The sequence below is a fragment of the Gekko japonicus genome, unplaced genomic scaffold, assembly GCF_001447785.1.
Source record: "Gekko japonicus isolate JY-2015 unplaced genomic scaffold, Gekko_japonicus_V1.1 scaffold55, whole genome shotgun sequence".
Taxonomy (NCBI): domain Eukaryota; kingdom Metazoa; phylum Chordata; class Lepidosauria; order Squamata; family Gekkonidae; genus Gekko; species Gekko japonicus.
Window position 1 is genome coordinate 1234834 of NW_015160837.1, and position 20468 is coordinate 1255301.

The 20468-nt window shown below is 44.3% G+C and overlaps 1 protein-coding gene across 1 annotated transcript in view; it reads right to left on the minus strand.

Moving 5' to 3' along the window:
- TBC1D1 (TBC1 domain family member 1) overlaps positions 1-20468 on the minus strand; it is a 156152-nt gene that overhangs the window by 37190 nt on the left and 98494 nt on the right. Inside the window, 5 exon segments of the mRNA XM_015418418.1 lie at positions 2682-2825; positions 9412-9686; positions 11467-11553; positions 13546-13674; positions 16173-16283. Of these exon segments, the coding sequence (XP_015273904.1) occupies positions 2682-2825; positions 9412-9686; positions 11467-11553; positions 13546-13674; positions 16173-16283 (746 nt within the window).

Genomic DNA, 20468 nt, shown 5'->3' on the forward strand with positions numbered 1-20468 from the left:
CAGATGATCCACATTATATCGTAGTCCGGACGAACTGAGTTTGTCAAATGGAGCGTAACTGGAAATGTATTCTACTTAAATTAACGGGAGTCAGCCCTGTCGCTAGATGATTTTCGGGGGGGGGACTGGGGGGCATGACATCACTTCTGACATCACAAAAATAATAAAATAAAATCGGAGACCACTCTCCTAGCCCCCCCCCCCCAGCTACCTTAGGACAGAGATCTTTCCAGCTGGGAAGGCTTGGCTGACCTGCAGGCTGCAATGGCCTGTAAAACTCCAGGCAGGCAAAGGCTCCGTGGGGAGGGGGACAGCAGAGTTGGGGGTCGGGTCACATTGGAGCCCGGGGGTTGGGTCGGAGGCCACAGTCCGGCCGACGGCTGCGGCGCCCACCGCCATGTGAGCCTGGAGGCCGTTTGTAGGGCCTTGGCCTGCTCAGCACCCGTGGCCATGGCAGCCCCTGTGGGAGCCCGGCGGCCATCTGCACAAACCATGGGGTGGGTCTTGGACAGACCACAGCCTGTTTGACAGCCGCTGGAGTTCGGTGGCCATAAGGAGCACAGTACACCTTCTGGTGTAGGGGCGCTGCTGATTCGGGAGGGGGGCACCGCTCCTGCCTAGCTATGGCCCTGACGGGAGTTCAGCTGGGTTCACATCAGGGTTGCCAACTCCAGGCTGGGGATTCCTGGAGATTAGAGGGTGGAGCCTGGGGCGGGACTTCAGTAGGTTATAATGGCATAGAGTCCCTCCTTTAACACTGCCGTTTTCTCCAGCAGAACTGATCGCTGTAGTCTGGAAATCAATTGCAATACTGGGAGGTCTCCAGTGCCTAGAGGCTGGCAACCATAGTCTACATGAAGATTTTCAAGTGAAAACACTGAATTAATGCAGTTTGAGTTCTTTTCTACATCAGCCACGAGATGAATTGGTCATGTGAATGTTCCTCCAATATACACAATAACAGAGTCTGATATATGGTAAAGCCATCATATGACTGCTTCGACGTGCCTTCAGAGGCTTTGGGGGGGGGGCATTCAACCTCTATTCCCTCAAGGTACATCTTATCACTCATCAGTGATCATTCAAATTGGTTCTTACTTCCATGTAAATAAGGAGTATTTCAAAATATTACGAGGAAAGGACATCTGTGTAGAGAAAAGCATGAAAACGGTGTATGAACGACGATAAATCATTCGAGCAGCTATTTCATGACACATGCAACAATTTACACGTGAAAGCGTTTCTTATGTAGGTCATATGATATATCTAAAACTACCAGGAATTTACTTATGAGATGAGATGGGATTAAGCAAAATGCCATCATGCTGGAAGTCTGTTACTCACATTTGTACCTTCTACCTTTATTGCTGTAACAGGGGATGTCAGCTTGCATCTATGTAATTTATTAGCACGCAAGCCACCATGATAAAATCATATAGGAAAATGAGTAAAAGAACAGAGACATGTATTATGGGCAAGTGAGACATGATGGAAGCAGACCCCTATATTAGCATATAGTCACGACTATCCAAAAACAAAAGCCATGTGCCAGTGTTTATGTTCTTCAGAACACTTCACCAGACTAGATGTTAAAAAGTGAGAAGGCGAGAGTCACGCATCCGATGTTAGACACTTTGTTGATTTCGATGGGATTTCAATTCCCACACAGAATGCAGAGAAAAGGAGAGGTCTTTCACAACAGTGCCTTACAGATCCTCCACACACACCATTTTGCCTGCTTTTTTTAAACATTCATCCTGAGGAAGACTTATAGAGAACTCAAACACTCACACAGTGGTCCTTTCTGCACTAGACCTTAAATCCTCTCCCCGAACTTATATTCTACACTACACGCGAGTTCACCCCTGTAATTATCTCGAGGTATTTTTACATTCTACACTACACGCGAGTTCACCCCTGTAATTATCTCGGGGTATCTTTTGTTTCCACGTTACACTGAGGTTACCCCAGTTTCACCTCACACTTGTCCCGGGATAAACAGATGCTGTTATAACCAAGGATAAATGCAAGGTATTGTGTCACAAGTTGAACTCTGACAAAACCAGGGATGAGATCCAAGTGCGGAAAGGACCAGTGTGTCATTTTGGCTGGGTATTACAAAGGTATTACAAGATCCTGTTTGGGGGTATTACGGTGGACCAACATGACCCCCGATTTTTTGAGACTTCTAGTTTTCTCTGAAGTTGGAAAATGGGTGCAATTTAAAGCTCATCACAGAATCATAGAATGTTAGAGTTGGAAGGGACCTTGCAGGTCATCTAGTCCAACCCCCTACACATCATGGGTGGGAGTGTTCAGCTTTCCACCCTGCTTTTTCCCAGGCACTTCCCTTTGGGCAGTTTATTTTTACGCTTGTGTAGTTTTTACCTTCTAAAACTTTCATCAAACTTACAGACAGCTACTTGCCTATTCGTCAGTGCAAAGGAATCATTTCCATGTGACCTGGGGTAGTGATGTTTTAACACAGTTGTTTTGGTTGGTGTGTTGTTGTTTTTTAATTAGACCACAAATAAGATATGTGGGGAAATGGCAGGTTACTTTTGGAGGATTAGCAGTTTTTGAGAGTCTGATGGAAATGTGCTGGGATTTTTTTTAATTTAGGGAGACATGCTTGTAAACTCATCCACAGCCAACTGTACACAAGACTCCGCCCCTCTCACCTCTTTGGCACAGCTTGCCTGCTTTGCTCTCCGCCGGAATTATGCCTAAGACGCTTAAGGAAATTGGGCGAGGAGGCCGAGGAAGTAAGATGAGCTGCAGGAGGAGGAGAGGCTGGAGACTGGTCAGAAGAAGTTTTGGAGCTGCTGGCAGATGGGTTCAAATTATACAAGGATCCCAGCAGGGAAAATCAGAAGAAAGGCAGAAACAAAACAAAGAAAGAAAAAGAAAGAATTGTGATAAATCACTGAAAACGGTAGAGTTAAAATTAAAAAAAAGATATATCACTACCTTTGCACTAAGTATGTCAGGCTGATGCTAAATAATGCTGAAGCAACCCGAGCTGCAGTGTTAGGAGAATCTAGCAAGAAATATAAATATACACTGCAAAAACCTTATAACAAACTAGTGTGTTCTATTTATAACTAGGAAAAAGGCTCGTTGTGGAAATAAATACAACAAGTTCTAGAAAGAGGCTCTGGGCGGGTGCCCCGGCCTTGGACACTCAGTGTCAATTTGCTGTGGTGACTTCAGCAGGGTATAATGACACTGAGTCCACCATTTTCTCCAGAGGAACTGATCTCTGCTACCTAAAGAACAGTTGTAGTTTTGAGTGATCTCCAGCCCTCACCTGGAGATTGGCAACAATGGTTCCCCAGAAGGGAATGGTTGGTTTGGAGGGTAGAGTCTATGGCTTTGTACCTGTCCGAGGTCCCATGCCTCCTGAAACCTCACCCTCTCCAGGCTCCATTCCTCACATCTCCAGGAATTTCCCACCTGGAGTTGGCAACCCTATCACCTGCCCAGCCAATCATCAACCTACCTTTATTTCCCCCTCACTCTTCAGCTTTCCACCCCCCACACGCCTGCAGCCTCTCCCGTGCTCTGAAGCCCTGACTGCTATGTCACATTGGCTGTCATACGGGGGCCACCTCAGCAGCATATAAGGATACGGAGCCCACCATTTTCTCCAGGAGAACTGATATCTGCCATCTGGAAAGCAGTTGTAATTCTGAATGATCTCCAGCCCTTACCTGGAGATTGGACATATTTTACCTCAGAACAGCAAACTGTTTAGAATGTTAGAGGCAAAAGCCAATCAAGTCGCATATGCAAATGACTTCTGTGTTCCGAGGCAAAGGCCAATGAGGCTGCGTATGCAAATAACCTCTGTGTTCTGACTGGCTATGGAGGGAGAGGAACAGCAAACTGTTCAGAATGTTGGAGGCGAGACTCAAGCAATGCAGCCAGTGGATAGGGACAGATTCTGAGTGACACACCAGGGCGCCAACCAATTCTGGAGCGTGTGGAATGTTCTAGAGAAGTGCCACCACCATTCGGCTTTTATATATAAGGGAGATGATTATTTAGCAAAGTGCATAGTGTATCATTATTTCATCCTAGTCAGGTATAAATATTCATTACATTCAATAAGCAATAATATTCAGCACATACAGATTGATAACTACCAGACCATTTTGCATCAGTGTTTTAAAAGTCAAGCCCCAACGGGATTTTCCAGAACTAAAAGCCCGCTTCTCCTTGCATGAAGTCTTCCAAAAAGGGGGGCAGCTTTCTTAATAGTTGTATGGATGCTTTTTTTCGCTGGTCCAACAAAAGACTATTTAAAAGATATAATTCATAAGTATAAAAATTATACATTATTACTAATATAACTTGGCTTCAAAGGTTTTCTTACCACATTATGCAGCTAACATTCATGGACGGAGTACTCCTGTCATTCTCAAAGCTGCATAGTATTGACTTAGTTCTCTGGTCATTAAATTCTTTCAACACCTGTTAACAATTCGTGTGAGTGTTCTCTAATTTCAGAGACAGTAACAAACCTTCACATAACACTTCTTAAAGTATGCATTTAAGACCAGAACAAATCTTTTCTATGATAAAGAGGACATTCTCCCTTTGCTTAAGGTCTAAGTAAGATGGTGATCAAATTCATAAGTGGCATGAAAGGTCCATTGCTTGGTTCATTCACTCTGGGGTCAATGAATGGAGCCTATGAGTCCAAAAATTTTCTTTGCAGAGAAGGATCTTCTTGATGTCTTGTCGGTTGAGGCTTTGGTTCTCATACTTGTAGATAACAAAGAACATCTTCAAAGCAATGTTGTACTGTCATACGGTGCTCCACCATGGGCACATCTAAAATTTTCTTTTCAGTCCTGATTTATGCGCCATGGCACGAATTTTTAATGATCGTGTGGAACTGCCCACATAATATTTTGGACACCCACAGAAGGCTACATATACAATATTTTTGCTAGCACAGGTGGAAAGATGTGGCAATCAGTAATTTTTCAGATAAGGTTCCAAGGAAAATTCTTTTACTTCAAAACAGTTGTTACATATAGAACAGTTTTGACATTTAAAATGCCCGTTTGTTTGTATAGTACTTTGTTTTTGTCCATATTGAGCTTGGTTATATATATCTGATTTTACCAGAAAATCTCTAATAGTTTTAGGCCGTCTGTATCCCACGAGGGAATTGTTGGCATCCTGGTATGTGGGATACTACATGCCAGTACTTGTTCAGAATTTTTCTTATCTGTATAGAAAGATTATTAAACTGGAATGCACATAAAATTCTAGAGTCTATCTGTGTTGTTCTTTCTGTATATAAAAGTTCCCTTCCAGGGGTCATTTCGTAGAAAAAGAGCTAGGGGAACTAATTAGCATAACTCATTAGCATATGCCACACACCCTGACATCACCGGAAGTGTGTCATAAGGCCACACCACCTGACATCACTGGAAATGTGTCATAAGGCCACACATCCTGCCCCCAATGGTCCCAGCTGCCACCGCCAGCCTTGCAGCTCCACTGCCGAGCCCCATGAGGGGCCCGGCGGTGGACCTGCAAGGCTGGCGGGAGTGCGAGTTCCCCCGCGTTCCCCCCCGAAATGACCTCTGTTCCCTTTCTATCTTTCTTCCTAGAGCGTCTCCAAGCTGAGTGAATAACAGTATTTGGATACCCCCGGTTTTTCAAGTGTCTTGTTAACATTTTACTTTCACCAATAAAATCTTTTTCTTCAGTACAGTTTCTTTTCATCCTAAGAAACTGGCCATATGGTAGATTGGTCTTAAGGTGCCAAGGATGATTGGAATCAAAGTGTTTAATTAGAGAACACTCACACAAATTGTTAACAGGTGTTGAAAGAGTTTAATGACCAGAGAACTGGGTCAATACTATGCAGGTTTGAGAATGACAGGAGTACTCCGTCCATGAATGTTAGTTGCATAATGGGGTAAGAAAACCTTTGAAGCCAAGTTATATTAGTAATAGTGTATAATTTTTATACTTATGAATTATGTCTTTTAAATAGTCTTTTGTAGGGCCGGCAAAAGAAAGCATCCATACAACTATTAAGAAAGCTGTCCCCCCTTTTTGGAAGACTTCATGCAAGGAGAGGCGGGCTTTTAGTTCTGGAAACTCCCGTTGGGGCTTGACTTTTAAAACACTGATGCAAAATGGTCTGGTAGTTATCAATCTGTATGTACTGAATGTTATCGCTTATTGAATGTAATGAATATTTATACCTGATTAGGATGAAATAGTGATACACTATGCACTTTACTAAATAATGATTATAAATAGAACACATTCGTTTGTTATAAGGTTTTTGCAGTGTATATTTATTTGTTGCTTGATGCTAAATAATAACATAAACGCCAGCAGCATGGAGCGCGTGAACTGGGATCTCCGTTAGGAAGATAGGCCGGCAGGCAAACAAAACAATAAATTAAGGCAGACAACGTGTAAGGATGCCTGATTGATTGGCTTCTCCCCATGTCTGGAAGAAGTCTCTGAATGGCTGGAGACCAAGACTGCCTGCTCCATTTTCCATTCATCAGGAAAGCAACGATAGCGACAGTGCCACGCAATAGTAAGTCCTGCGCTAGGGGCTACCTGCCAGAGCAGTTCCATTACACAGGGCAGGGGGAATGACCTCATAACAGAGAAAGGAGGGGCCCTAAAGAAGATAGCCTTGCTGTATCTGTTCTTGACATAGCCCATGGGGCTGCACCGTTGTTGGACAGAGCCGGTTGTAGCCCCCTTTTTTCCCCCAAAAAAACATTTTATTAGGATATAATAACAGATTAAACACGGTTTCAAATTGTCATACATCCTTTTCTCCTATCGCCCACCCCTTTCTTAGCTTCCCACAGTGCTCCAACCTCCACCTAGCCCTTTTTGACGTAATTGGTTTTTTGTTTGTTTGTTCCCTTCCCGAAGAAGAGCTGATCATTCAAAACATGCTAGGATCTACAGTTAGAACACAAAACCTGCTTCCGGCACCTGTTAAGATTATCAGATTTCCCCCACTTTTACATGTACGCCTAGTCTAAATCAGTTCCCATCAGGTGTTCTTCCCAAAGCTCTGAAAAGTGGATTCTGTGCACTAAACTCCTGTGTGTCAAACAATACCTACAAGGCACCCGGCAAAATGGGGGGGGGGGGGGGAGATGCAGGATTAGGATATGTGATGCAATACTCTGAGATACCCGGAATGTTTTGCAGCATGTTAATGACAAGGGAAAGTAATGTAAACGTGTCCTTAATGAAGTACAGAGCATTTCCGCCTACTCAACAGCATCTCTGGATTCCTTTCAGCCTGAGCCCAGCCAGTTAGCTTGGAAAACATTCAGAACATACAGAATCTACACTTTGAATAACCACCGCTCTGGATGCAGGGGAAGATTCTGCACAGATTTTGCACAGCCATGGCCAGGGCAATGGGCATTTGACTGTATTTATTATTAGTATTTATTTACTCCATTTAAAGCCCATCTCTCTCTCTCTCTCTCTCTCTCTCTCCAGTGGTGATCCAAACTAGCTTACGTTGTTCTCCTCCCTTCCATTTTATCCTCACAATAACCCTGTGAGGTAGGTTGGCCAGAGAGTGCGTGACTGGCCAAGCAAACTGCCATGACAGAGTGGAAATTTCAACCTGGGTTTAATCCTAGTCCAGTTCTTAACCACTACACCACGCTGTCTCACTGTATAGTCTTGAGGCACTGCAAGCCTACAGTAATTCAACGTGAAGACACCACGCCAGTGCTTTACCGCTTGGTTAGCAAGAAGGCATTTTCTTTTTGATTTATTTTCTTCCCACTCCTTCAGTTCACTCTGGGCGAGTTAGCAAAAACATCCTCACAGTATCCTAGGGAAACCTCCCCGTAGCGTAGCTCAAAGGTGAGCTGTGAAAGAAAAGCCCTAAAATCAACTTCTATCAAGCCAGCATCTACGTGTCGGAAATAGCATCTTGACCAATGTTCTCTGCAAAGAATTAAGAGTCCAAAACTCCAATGAAAAAGCCATCTAGAAAAGAACAGAACATGACAATGTTCAGAGAAGGAACGATGAAACCCAGGCTATGTTTTCCTTTTGAATACTGCCGTTCTCTTTCACTCTTCCTTCTTCTTTTTTCCCCAGTAACTCACTGATCTCAGGCAAGTTCTTAAAAAATCAGCCTTGTATGTATAGGGAGGAAAACCTGATTTGACGCAAGGTTGAATTTCTAGCGGGTGTTTTGCACGAAAACAAGTGTACAATAACAGAGGGAAAGCACAGAGGAATAGGGAGATCCCATCAGCATCAGCAAGCTATGGATACCATACATGCAGATGTTTAGAAGACAAACACATGAAGAATATGGGCAGCAAAGCAACATTAGACGTGAGTTAGTAATGACACTGCTGTCAAATGCATAGTTTCGTGGAACCTGCTAGGGAAAACCACATAGGTGCCCGATCTCAATTCACCAGCTTGGGAACAGCATACTTTCTACCCTTTAAAAGCCTTTTTTATTCGCTAGCTATTTAGCAGTCTTTCTCCGTGCATACTGTTCTAAACCCTACCATCTCCCCTCCTCTTCTCTAAAGGGGAAATGCTGTTACATCCCTTTGGGTGCACGTATTCCCTTCAAAGGAAACAAGGACCTCTGCACAGATAGAATCACGTGCCAGAGTTCTAGTCTCCGATCGACGATAACAGCCTTTCTCTCAAGCATAAGAGCTTGTGTTACGATTAGGGTTAACAACCTCAAGGTGGGTCCTGGAGTTCTCCCAGAATTATAACTGACCGCCACACTACAGAGGTCGTTTCCCCCTGGAGGAAATGGCAGCTCTGGAGGGCAGACTGAAAGTCTAGGCAAAACACAAGTCCTAGAAAGACACCATGCCCTCCCCTCCGCAGGGACCCCACCGTATCTCCAGGAATTTCCCAAGCTGGAGGTGGCAACCCTAATCACGACCCCCCCACTGAGTTAGGTAACTGTAAGGTGAAAAAGACTCTGACCGAGGGAGAGTTGACTCTTGAAAGCTTATTAAACCCCCGCCCCCCCAATCCTGTTGGTCTCTAAAATGCTCCCGGACTCAAATCTAGCTAATGTGACAGAAGCGTCCTCAATTAATAAGCGTCTTTACGAGTTTCGTTCAAGAAGTATGCGCTTCATCATCTCCTTTTCCAGCCCTGAATGGAAAACATACTTGGCGTTCCCTGAGAATTTAAAAATTAAACCTTTAAATAAGAAAAGGCGTTTCAAGTCCGTGAAGACGCTGCGGCTGGTTCTGTCAAATGTCTTGCTGCGAGATAAGAAGGGCGCCGCTCTCCCCTTTCTCTAAAACGGCCATATCTGCTAGGGAAAGGGCACCGCGACAAGTCCCCCCCCCAAAATTTCTCCCTCCAAACATCCTGTTTTAAACCCAGTCTTACTTTTGCTGGTGAGGAGTCTCTGTGCTCACGGAATGATACCTCATAAGTTTCCTTTGGGGAACAGAAGGCGATGCTTCGGCGGGTTCTGAGGACTCCTGGCTTTCCGTTGGCACATGGCCCAGGGTATTTGCTCGCCGTCTAAAGCCCTGGTAAGCTGCTTTTGCTGTCTGGTCGGCAGGAGGGCTCTCAGGTTCACTGGAGAGATTGCTCACTGAGCCAGTAGCCTTCAGTGGGGACTCTGGGGGAAGGGACTCTTTCTCACACAGGGATGTTTCCTGCCAGTGAAAAGGGTTTGCACATCTAAACATTACATGGCATAGCAAACGTGACTTTTAAATTTCTCAAAACTGAATGCATCTATGTTTTCATTAAGAGTTTTACTGTGACTTGTTTTTCCCTTGTTTACCCTTGATGTGAGCAATGTAGGAAAAAAAGACGGAGCTCTTCCGCCAGGTTTTCACATAAGGACCGCCACTACCACCACCACCAATGATGTGGACAACATCGGGGTTAAGGAAGGCCCGGGAAGATCTGCCACAATTTTGCGCTACTGATATCACCGGACTTACTTGCTTGGGATCAGCTACAGGACAACATCATCCCCAGAGAACTGTCTGTTTACCATCATTGCATATATTTGGGGACCATCCTGCTTTCAACTGAGTATCATTGTTGTTTGTGATTAATTGTTATTAATGTTTTTATTGCTTCTATCCTGTTTTATATGGGCTTTGCCCCTTGTAAGCCGCCCTGAGCCCGTTTCGCGGGGAGGGTGGGGTAAAAATCCCAATAAATAAATAAATAAATAAATAAATAAATAAATAAATAAATAATTGCAGCTGTCCAGTGCCACCTTTCCCTGACATGAAATCTACCAAACATCTGCCCGCGGAGAGGGCATGCTACCGAATCGTTTCTGCTGGAAGTGCTTACCCAGCACATTATTTCCCCTAAAATTAATTTTTGTCAACTTCTGTGAAAGATAGCAATTTTTTTTTTTTGGTTAAATCTGCTGCACAAACTGAGCCCAACAATGGATAACACTGCAGGAAACCCAAGGTAAACATTCGCCTGGCTTAAGAGGGGGAGAACTACAAGACGTTTCGGGCAGTGAGCTCTGACGTGGGTCCCAGATGCTCCAGTCTTTGCCATGAGATGGTTTGTTGTAAGCAGAAAAAGCTGTACAGCAATATTGTCCCGTGTGAAATCCAAAAAGGCAGGAACAAAATCCACGTAATGCCTCTTATTGGGCCCACCAAATTAGCACAAAACACTGTGCCAGCTTCGAGGGCTCAACAGAGCTCCTCAACAGGCTTGCTATTACAAAATTTTAAAAGACGGAAGGGCAGAAGCGGCCACTTGACTTACTTATTTACTATACTTACAGTCCACCTTTCTCACAGAGACTCAAAGCGAATTACACAGTTAATTGCGACGGGTAAGAATCCAATCCAGATGACTAAGAAGGGAACTTTTCAAACATTAGATAAGAACTAGCTCACTTTCCTCTTTCACACCAAAAACGCGCCAGCGGGGAGACTACAAAAACTGGGCTAATAACTTTGACTAGCTTGTTAGAAGGTGCAGGATAAAAACAAATTAAAAACCCGATTTATTTCCTTAACAGAAAAAAAATCCAACATTTTCTATAATAATATATTGGAGGTCCCCATTATTCATCTACATATCAAGAAAGGGCTTTTCCGCATTCTCATTTTCCCCTCATTGGTGTGTTTCTCTTGTTTCAGGAGTTATTCTTCTCTGTTTTGCTGCCTCTAGTGGTTGATTCGATATTACACCGCTTCATGTTGGGCATAAAAACCTGCAGTTTAAATGCGTAGGGAGATATGCTGGACATAAAGCGATGTAATATCGAATCAACCACTAGGAGGAGCAAAACACATTCCGAACAGAAACATCCCCCCCAACAAAAAAAAGCAGCAGGAACACACAAGCAGGGAAAATGAGAATACAGAAAAACCCAAAGAAGGTCAGAATGTTGTGACATGGGCTGCCACTTTTTACATTTTCATGTTCAGTGGTGGTGTTACTTACTTTACTTGTAGTACTTAGAGTGCTAGACAGGGAACTGTCCAAATCAGTGCTTCCAGAACTTTCTAGCTGACTTTTGGCTTTACTTCCCTGTGTTTTAAAAAAATAACAACGGTATAGATTATACATTATGCAGAGATACTGATTCATATGCACCAACAAGCCTCAATTTTCAAAGAGCTGTTATAATTTTGAGGAAACTTTTAGACCCCAAAGATCCTCACTGTGTTGAGGTCATTCTTTAAATTTAATTTCCCGAGTAGTCTAAGAATAGCCGGTCTGCATGGAAGAAACAACAGCCTCTCTCAGAAAGGTCACGCTGGCGTATATACAAACACCAACTGCCAAAAATTAATTTAATAAGTGCTCCTTTCGTGCACTCAGTGTTACTGGTTCCTTTCAATGTTAAGAGAAAGCCAAACAATGTCTGCTTATTCAGGGCTTTTTAAATAAATAAATAAATTCAATCATCATTGCCAGGCAAGTACTGTGAGCCATGAAAAACAAAACTGCTGAACAAAGCAAAGAAGTTTGATTAGCAAAAAACACAAAAATGATTGCAAGCAATGCTAGAGTCACAGCTTTCTTTCCCCCCCTTTTCTTTTTTGTATTTTTGCACTTGTGTGTGTGTCCCCATGCCTGGAATCTTGGCAACCACTGGACTCCTACTGGGGTACGGAGGACATTCAGACAAGTCGCTTGATAGCCTGCCTCTGGCCTCCCGGCACTGGTATTCCCTAGAGGTCTCCCATCCAAGTACTTGCCAGGGTCGGCCCTGCTCAGCTTCCGAGATCTGATGAGATCGGGCATGCCCGGTCAGGGCGGGTCACGGCTTTCTTGATAATACTCTTGACATGTTCTTGTATAGGAGATCAGGGAAAAGCTCAATGAAGTTTCAGTGACCTTCACAGAGAATTTAAACAACATCTAACACCTTGCAAGAGAATTTCAGAAACAGCAACAAACAACTATGTCGGCAATCACATGCTTGGACCATAGGCAATGGCTGGCGTGTCCCAAAACGGCCGACAAGGGGTCGTTAAGAATAGCTGTAGCGTGGTAGGACTGATATTTCCAGTCCTATAAATATCTTCTTCTTGTGCTAATGTGTAGTCCTTTTAAACTGTTCATCTCGTCTCATTCGTTTATTGAAATATTTACGCCCAATATTTTTACCCAGATATTTTTCTCCCCGATGGGGACCCAAAGCTACTTATAACATCACTCTTCCCTCCTCCCTTTCATCACCACAACAACCACCCTGCGAGGTTGGTTAGGCAGAGAGCAAATGACTGGCCCTTGGTCACCTGATGATCTGGTTGCCGGCTCTGTGTGGGGAAATTCCTGGAGATTTGGGGGTGGAGCCTGGGGAGGGGAGGGACCTCAGCAAGGTAGAATGCCACAGAGACGCACTTCAAAGCAGCCATTTTCTCCAGGGGTACCGATTTCTTTAGGTTGAAGATCCATTGTAATATCAGGAGATCTCCAGACCTCACCTGGAAACTGGCAACCTTGTCTGGCGAGCTTCCACGGCAGAGCAGGGATTCGAACTTGGGTCCCCCACCTAGTCTGACACTCTAATCACTGCACTGCACTGTGAACTGTACCTGTATTGCTCTGCTGTTCAGCAAGGATAACTGCAGTATGTTTAGTTCAATCTAAAATGACAGACCTTCTTTGAATATGCCTTTGCAAACGAAGGAGTTCTGTAACTTTTTCTACACATTTTAATCTCCCCCCCCCCTTCGGGCGTGGCTTACTTATAAGGCAGCAGATACAGAAATTAGCAACGGAGCATCTCTTGAGACACAGTAATAATGCAACTGCTACCCATAGGCCATCACTGCTAATGGGACCTTCTAGCCCAAGCCGTTGTGGGTGTGACGTATATTTCACAGCTGAGGGCACAGATCGAAAAGAATATCTTAAAATCTTAAGAATATTTTTTAAAGTTTCTTTGATTTTAAGAGTTTCATTAAAACTGTCCTGATAGTTGCCTAAGTATTTCAGACAGGAAGGAAACGAGAGAGAGTTATGTACAATGTCATTAAGCACAAGATCAACAAAACTGAATAGTCTTACCCGAGACAAAATGCTCTCCAGTGACTCTGTCAGTGACCTCTTAGCTTTGCTCTTCAACATATCTAGTTTGAACCGGGGTGCACTGTTCGAGGTCTCGTTTCCCATGGCCTCTAATGAGGAATGTGACGTCTAAGAAGTTAAGGAAAACAAAGACAAAGGGGAAAGGGAATTAAAAGAAGTGAACAAGATCCCACAAAAAGGATTACCCAAACTACAGCTGTATCCATCAGTGTTTTCTAAAACTTCCTACGTGGACTGCTGTAATCAACGTACAATCTCTGAACTGAAAGGTTCCAAGTGACTTAACTTTTGCAGCCTAGGACCGACATATCTTAACTATGCAGCCTGGGACCGACATATCTAAGGGACCATCCCTCCCCAATATGTCCCTTGGAGAGCCTTGCGCTCTGCTGACCAACATGTACTAGAAGCCAAAAATGAGAGATCACAGGAGGAAGTGGAAATCCAACAACATCCATGACAAAAATAATGAAGTCAATACAGATATGTTGCAAAACCATTTACTGTAGTAATTCTGAAGAAAATTATCTTCTATTATCGCTCACACGCTAAAGAATGCTGCGCAATGTAAACAATTTGTTTCACAATATTTGCTTCATCTGAGCGTGTCGCAATCACAATTCTTATCAATTACTACTTAACTCTTGAAGGAAACATTCCATATTGACTCTCTAATAACAGAACTCAAGGTCTTCACAATGTACTGGCTGTCCCCAGCTCAAAGGATGTCCGCTTAGCCTCGACCAGGGCCTTTTCCGTCCTGGCCCCCATCCGGTGGAATCCCACTTGAGATCAGGGCCCTGCGAGACTTATTACAGTTTTGCAGGGCCTGTAAAATGGAACCGTTCTGCCAGGCCTTGGGTTGAGGCAGCGGACGCCCAATCATTGGGCCTCCCTTGCTGAAAACTGCCCTATTAGATCTGCCTGTGTAAAGCAACGCTATTATTATTTCTGCTGTGACTCTTTGTTCTGTCATCTATCTAGTCTTTTGGAGCCTTATAAATTAAGGTACACCTCACCATCTTTTAAATGGTTTTAAGCAATTTATTGTGATAACTCGTTTTAATGACTCTGTAAGCGCTGTTGTTGTTACCTGCCCTGAACCCACTTGCGGGGAGGGCGGGATATAAATCTAACAAATAAATAAATTTTACTGGGTGATTTTTTTCTTTATTCAAAGAAAGCAAAGCATTTTTTTAACCATGTGTTCAAAACAGCTTTCTACCCCCCCAAGACAAGAATAAGGGGGCATGGTTCTTGCAGGGAGGTTCCAGAAGCAAAGTGCCGGCATCTTCCGCCCTGTGCTACCATGATCTGGTCTCAACTGCTCTGCACTGCCACTCCTGTAAGTGGCCAGGAGGGGTACTACAACTTTCAGTCCAACAGGCATCAGGTAATATAGAGAACCAACAGGATCCTATTATGGCTCTTTAAAGCTGTTGACTGGAGCCTGGCCCCTCCTTTTGAGCAATTCACTGGTCCGCAGTGTTCCCTCTAAGCTGAGTTAGTGTGAGCTAGCTCACAGTCTTTTAGCCTCTGGCTCACACATTTTTGTCTTCGCTCAGGAAGGAGGGCTCCAGAGCAAGCTAATTTATGCAGTAGCCAGATCGCTCGCTCACAGCTTTAATGCCAGTAGCTCACAAAGTAGGATTTTTGCTCACAAGACTCCACAGCTTAGAGAGAGCATAGCTGGTCAGGTACAGATCAAATTGGTTTTTTGGTTGCTTGATTACTTCTGGGAAGTAGTCACTAGCCCTGCCACTATAGCTGTGCAGTCATGTCTTGCAGAACATGAAGGAACCTCGTAATTCTCTGCACACCACATAATTAACTTGATATAGTGAAGCAACTATCCTTTTGCATAATAAGTGAAGTCCCAGTCCAACTTTGTGCTCCAGAAATTAAAAAAAAAGGACTGGTTACCTCCCAGCCCAAAAGTTTTTAAACACAATGGGCAGCGGCAATGAGATCCACATCAGAAGTGATTGGCCTAACTAGTAAACTCCTTGCAGTGAGAAAATTAACTCGGTATAGTGAAGGTTTCTAACCCAGCTGTTTCCTTGACAATGCTAGTATTCTGTGAACAGGAAAAGAAGTACGAAAAGTGGCACCCATATGTGAGATTCTTCCGGAGGTCTATAAAGTAAAGGTAAAGGTTCCCTTGCTCGCAAGCCAGTCGAGTCCGACTCTAGGGTTGCGGTGCTCATCTCCATTTCAAAGCCGAAGAGCCAGCACTGTCCGAAGACGTTTCCGTGGTCATGTGGCCGGCATGACTAAACACCAAGGCGCACAGAACGCTGTTACCTTCCCACCAAAGTGGTACCTATTTATCTACTTGCAATTTCTTGCTTTCGAACTGCTAGGTTGGCAGGAGCTGGAACTAGAGACGGGAGCTCACTCCGTCGTGCGGCACACTCAGGTCTCGAACTGCTGAACTACTGACCTTCCACAGCCTGCAGTTCAGCGTCTTAACCACTTGAGCCACCGCAGCTCCTCCAGCGGGCTATACCAGTCCTTTTTCTTAAAGTGTAGATCAACTCTTGGACGGCAATGCTTCTAAAGAAAAACCTTTTTCCTTATGAGGAAGAGTCTCCACAATCCCATACCTGCTTGGTTTCACTGAAGTGAATGTGATCCTTCTGTTTTTCTTCATACATGTTTCTCAGCACCGAAATTATCACCTCATTCTCCTTCTGTTCGTTTCTCGGCCTTATTTTCTTTGGAAGGGGAAAAAACCCAACAATAACGGCATTTACTCTCAGTTATTTTAAACTGTATGCCACTCTAAAATTGCTGCTTGCATCATAAAAGACCACTAGATGGCAACAGCTTGATTCTCCATATTGCTCTCCTTGCTGCTGCGAAAGCAGTGGCGTTCACTGCATCAGTGGAGGGTCCACATGACAGATTTCCCCTGGACAGATTTCCCCTCTGCCTCACTGTGGCTGCCATTTCCCCTTTCACCAGAGGGCTTTTTTAAAAATAAAAATAAAAATCAGTAATAGCTAGATTGCTGTTGTGTTTACAAGTATCTCTTGCAGCAATGTACTATTTCCTCTGGATTCCCAGCTTTCATTTAAAATAAAAGGCACGTCTCTCTGGCCCTTTTTGTTGCAGAGATAAAAGGGGAAAAGGTTTGTCTCTACAATGAAACATGCTATGGACTAGCTTTTTTTAAAAAATGAAAGCTGTGTATTCAAGAGAACTCATACATTGCTGCAAGAGAGCCTTATAATGCTGTAACACTAAAGCAATCAAGTTAGGGTTGCCAAGTGCTTACCTGTTCCGGAGCGGGGGAGTCCAGCCTTGCTCCGGGAGTGTTCGTGCACGCACAAAGCACGCGCGCGGCACAAGCACATCACACGGAAGTGATGCAAGCACGTCGGGGACGTTGGGGGCGGGGCCAGAATTATCCGAGGGAAAACCATACAGTTTTCCCTCGGATGATTGTGGCCCCGCCCCCAACGTCCCCGACATACTTGTGTCGTGCTTTGGGGGTGTGACGTGCTTTGGGGATGGGGTTCCCCCCGGGGGCCCGATCCAGCGGCGGCAGGGAACGGGCCTCCCGGGCAGGGGTTTCCCCGCCCCCCGGGGAGACTTGGCATCCCTAAATCAAGTTATTTTAAAATGGGAAAAACAGAAGCCCCGTGGGTCTGAGGAAAGGAAAACGGCGCCAACGTGGGTAAGACCTTGGATGATGTGCACCTTTCCATACAGACTGCCCAGTGATGTACTGAGACTGAACTCTTCCGAAAAAGCTCAGCAAAAAGCAGATTGGGAAAGGGCATATGAAGGATGGGGAAGGGCAACTGGAATACAAAGACCATGACATCATGCGGATATGATCGTTTCATAGCTGAAACAGAGAAAAACCTTCTTCTGCTCTAGGACATAGGTGAAAAAACCCCCAAGATTAGGGGAAATGAAGACAAAAGACTACAAAGCAAAACTGAAACGAACTGCTCTTTGAACAGATTTAGTGGGAGATTTATAGGCATTGAGAATGATAAAATTTATCCAGAAACTCATGTGAACATACACAATGCTGCCTTGTACCGAATCCGACCATCAGTCCACCAAGGTCAATACAGTCCACTCAGACCGGCAGCAGCTCCCCAGGGTCTCAGGGAGGGGTTTTTCACACGACCTACTTCCTGGTCCTTTATTAACTGGAGAAGCCGGGGACTGAACCTTGGACCTTCTGCATGCAAAACATAAGCTTATCCACTGAACCACAGCCCTAACCTCAAAACGACCTGGGATTTTCAGGGTAAGGCCACAACAGAAGATAATGGTGAGCTTCCAAAGAGATCATACGAGGGTCATACAAAGGGCCTGCCATTTGGCATGGAGGGGGGACTACTGGTTGGGGGGAAAATGAATTTGACTGTGACACCCTTTCCTGTGATCAGCCAGCCTTCTACACTGGTTGCTTCCTCGCTAGCCATTTTGCCTGGAATTGCCATTCATGTGGTTATGAAGAATCCAGACGACATTGCTGTCTAACTGATGCACAGTCTAGTGGTTCCTTCCAGGTTTTCCTGAACTGGTTTGTGGTGATTGTTTTTGAACAGAATTACAATATTAGGCTATGCAGCGCGCACTGGCAGAGCACTACTGATGCAACTGGGTCAGGTACGAGAGATGGTGGCCCTGCCAACTCCTAGTTACAATGTCGTTTTAAATGTCTGGTCTTCTCCTACTTTAAAACACCTGCAACGGCAGAAAGGAAATGAGATGAGGAAATGTTTAATTCCAAGGCCAATTACAGTAAGGGGGAAGGAAGGCATCTGTGTGTACATTGTTTATTGTGTTTGCACATGAAGACCGAGCTGGACATTTAGTTTTGCTTCCACTGGTACAAAATAACAGAATAGCATGACTAAGTAACCTATTAAATACGACGACAACTAAAGAGCATATGGTTTGATAGCAAGGAGATCGAAAAGTGACTGAAGGTCTGTTGCCACTGACATGGGAGGAGCATGAGCTCTTTAAGTATGTCAATTACCTGTTCCCAGACCAATAAAAGAGCACCACTGAGAGCTCATTTTAAAAGGGGGGTCTGGGGAGGAGGGGGGCCTGCTGCCTGAAATTGACCAGAGTTGCCCAGAAACAAGCCTGGCTGGCTACAGCTTGCCTGAAGTTGACCAAGAATGGTGCCCCTCACCAATCTGCAGGAGGAGCAGGGATTGGGGTAGCTTTTCCTAAAGCTTCACACATTTGCAAGGTGTACAGCAACAGCTCTCTTTTACTAAACCGCTGGAGGGAGGGAAGGCAGTCATCATGCCTTTGCAAATGGGAGTGGAGTGTGATATTGAGGCCATGTGGAACCATGACTATAATTCCATTTCCGCTGATGAGCAACCCGACCGCACCACTGACAGAGCCTAGTGGGAAAAAGACATTGTGACAACCTCCTATTAGGGAGGACTGTATTTCTCTTTAAATGCGCTCTTTATTTCTGTAAAACTGGGTAGATTCGGCTGCCACCAGGAATTTAAGGATTTCCGAACCTTCTTGTTTCTCTTATTGGTAGGGTAACACAGGCTCAAGGCTTTTCAGGGATCTATTGTGGTCCAGAGGAAGAATTGATATGAATTCTGGGATATATTTAAATAAAATAGGATTTATTGAAAGGGGAACAAAATAAGAAGTTGGTAATTATTTAACTGGTTGGGAATAAGGTTTCTGTAAATGAACTTGCCCACTGTAGCACTTTAACACACATAGACCGATCCTTCTCGGATCCCACACAGATTCTTTAGTCTCTCTCACTCTCTGACTCCACACAGCATTGTCAGAGGTCTCACAGACTGAAATTCAACGGCACAACATCAACTGCTTTTCCACCAACTGTCCTTATTCCAACTGTCATTCTCCAATCTCTCACTGACACACCCACACAGAATAACTCCTCCCACACTCTGCCATCCACCAATCATACTCCACATGTCGCTTTCCATCATTCTACTCTGCATTCTGCACTGCAACCAAATCTTTAAAGAGACATACACACACTATCACAAGGAATCATCACAGACATACGCATCCTAAGAAGCTAAAACGCCAAGTACATCTTTGTTTCAGTTCATTTATACCCCAGGACCCAAAGAGGCCTACGTTGTTCTCTTATCCTCCAATTTATCCTCACAACAACTGTGTGAGGCAAACTAGGTTGTGAGCAATGTTCCCTCTAAGTTGTGGAGTCTTGTGAGCAAAAATTCTACTTTGTGAGCTCCTGGCATTAAAGCTGTGAGCGAGCGATTTGGCTGCTGCATAAATCAGTTTGCTCTGGAGCCGTCCCCCCCTGAGCTAAGACAAAAATGTGTGAGCCGGAGGCTAAAAAGCTAGCTCACACTAACTCAGCTTAGAGGGAACACTGGTTGTGAGTGTGTGACTGGGACAAGCAAGCATCTGTGGCAGAGTGGGGATTTGGACCTGGGTCTTCCAGAGCCTAGTCTGACACTCTAACCACTGTACCGCAAACCCAGTGGTTATGTCAATCTGGTGGTCTCCATATTGAACCGCCCTTATTTTTTTGTTGTTGTTGCAAATCTCTTTCCACTGTTCTTCCTCACTCACTAGAAACACAGGTTCAGTTTTAAAACTAAAAATTCACATTCCTACAAAGATCAACAGTCAGTGCTGAAGGCCAAACAAACCAATGCCTCCTTGCATTTGACATCGGGAATACAAAAATAAAATTACCTTACAGAGTTGTATAGCCTACAAAAAACATTTAAAGATCTTCACTGAATACTGTGAGACTGAGCATTCAGTGTTTAAATGATGCACCCTTTGCTTATTGAGGAACAGCAGAAAGACAGATCTGAAAGAAATTTCTTTACTTGTGTTTTCCAAAGATGAACCAGTAAAATGAAAGTAAAAATAAAAACCAA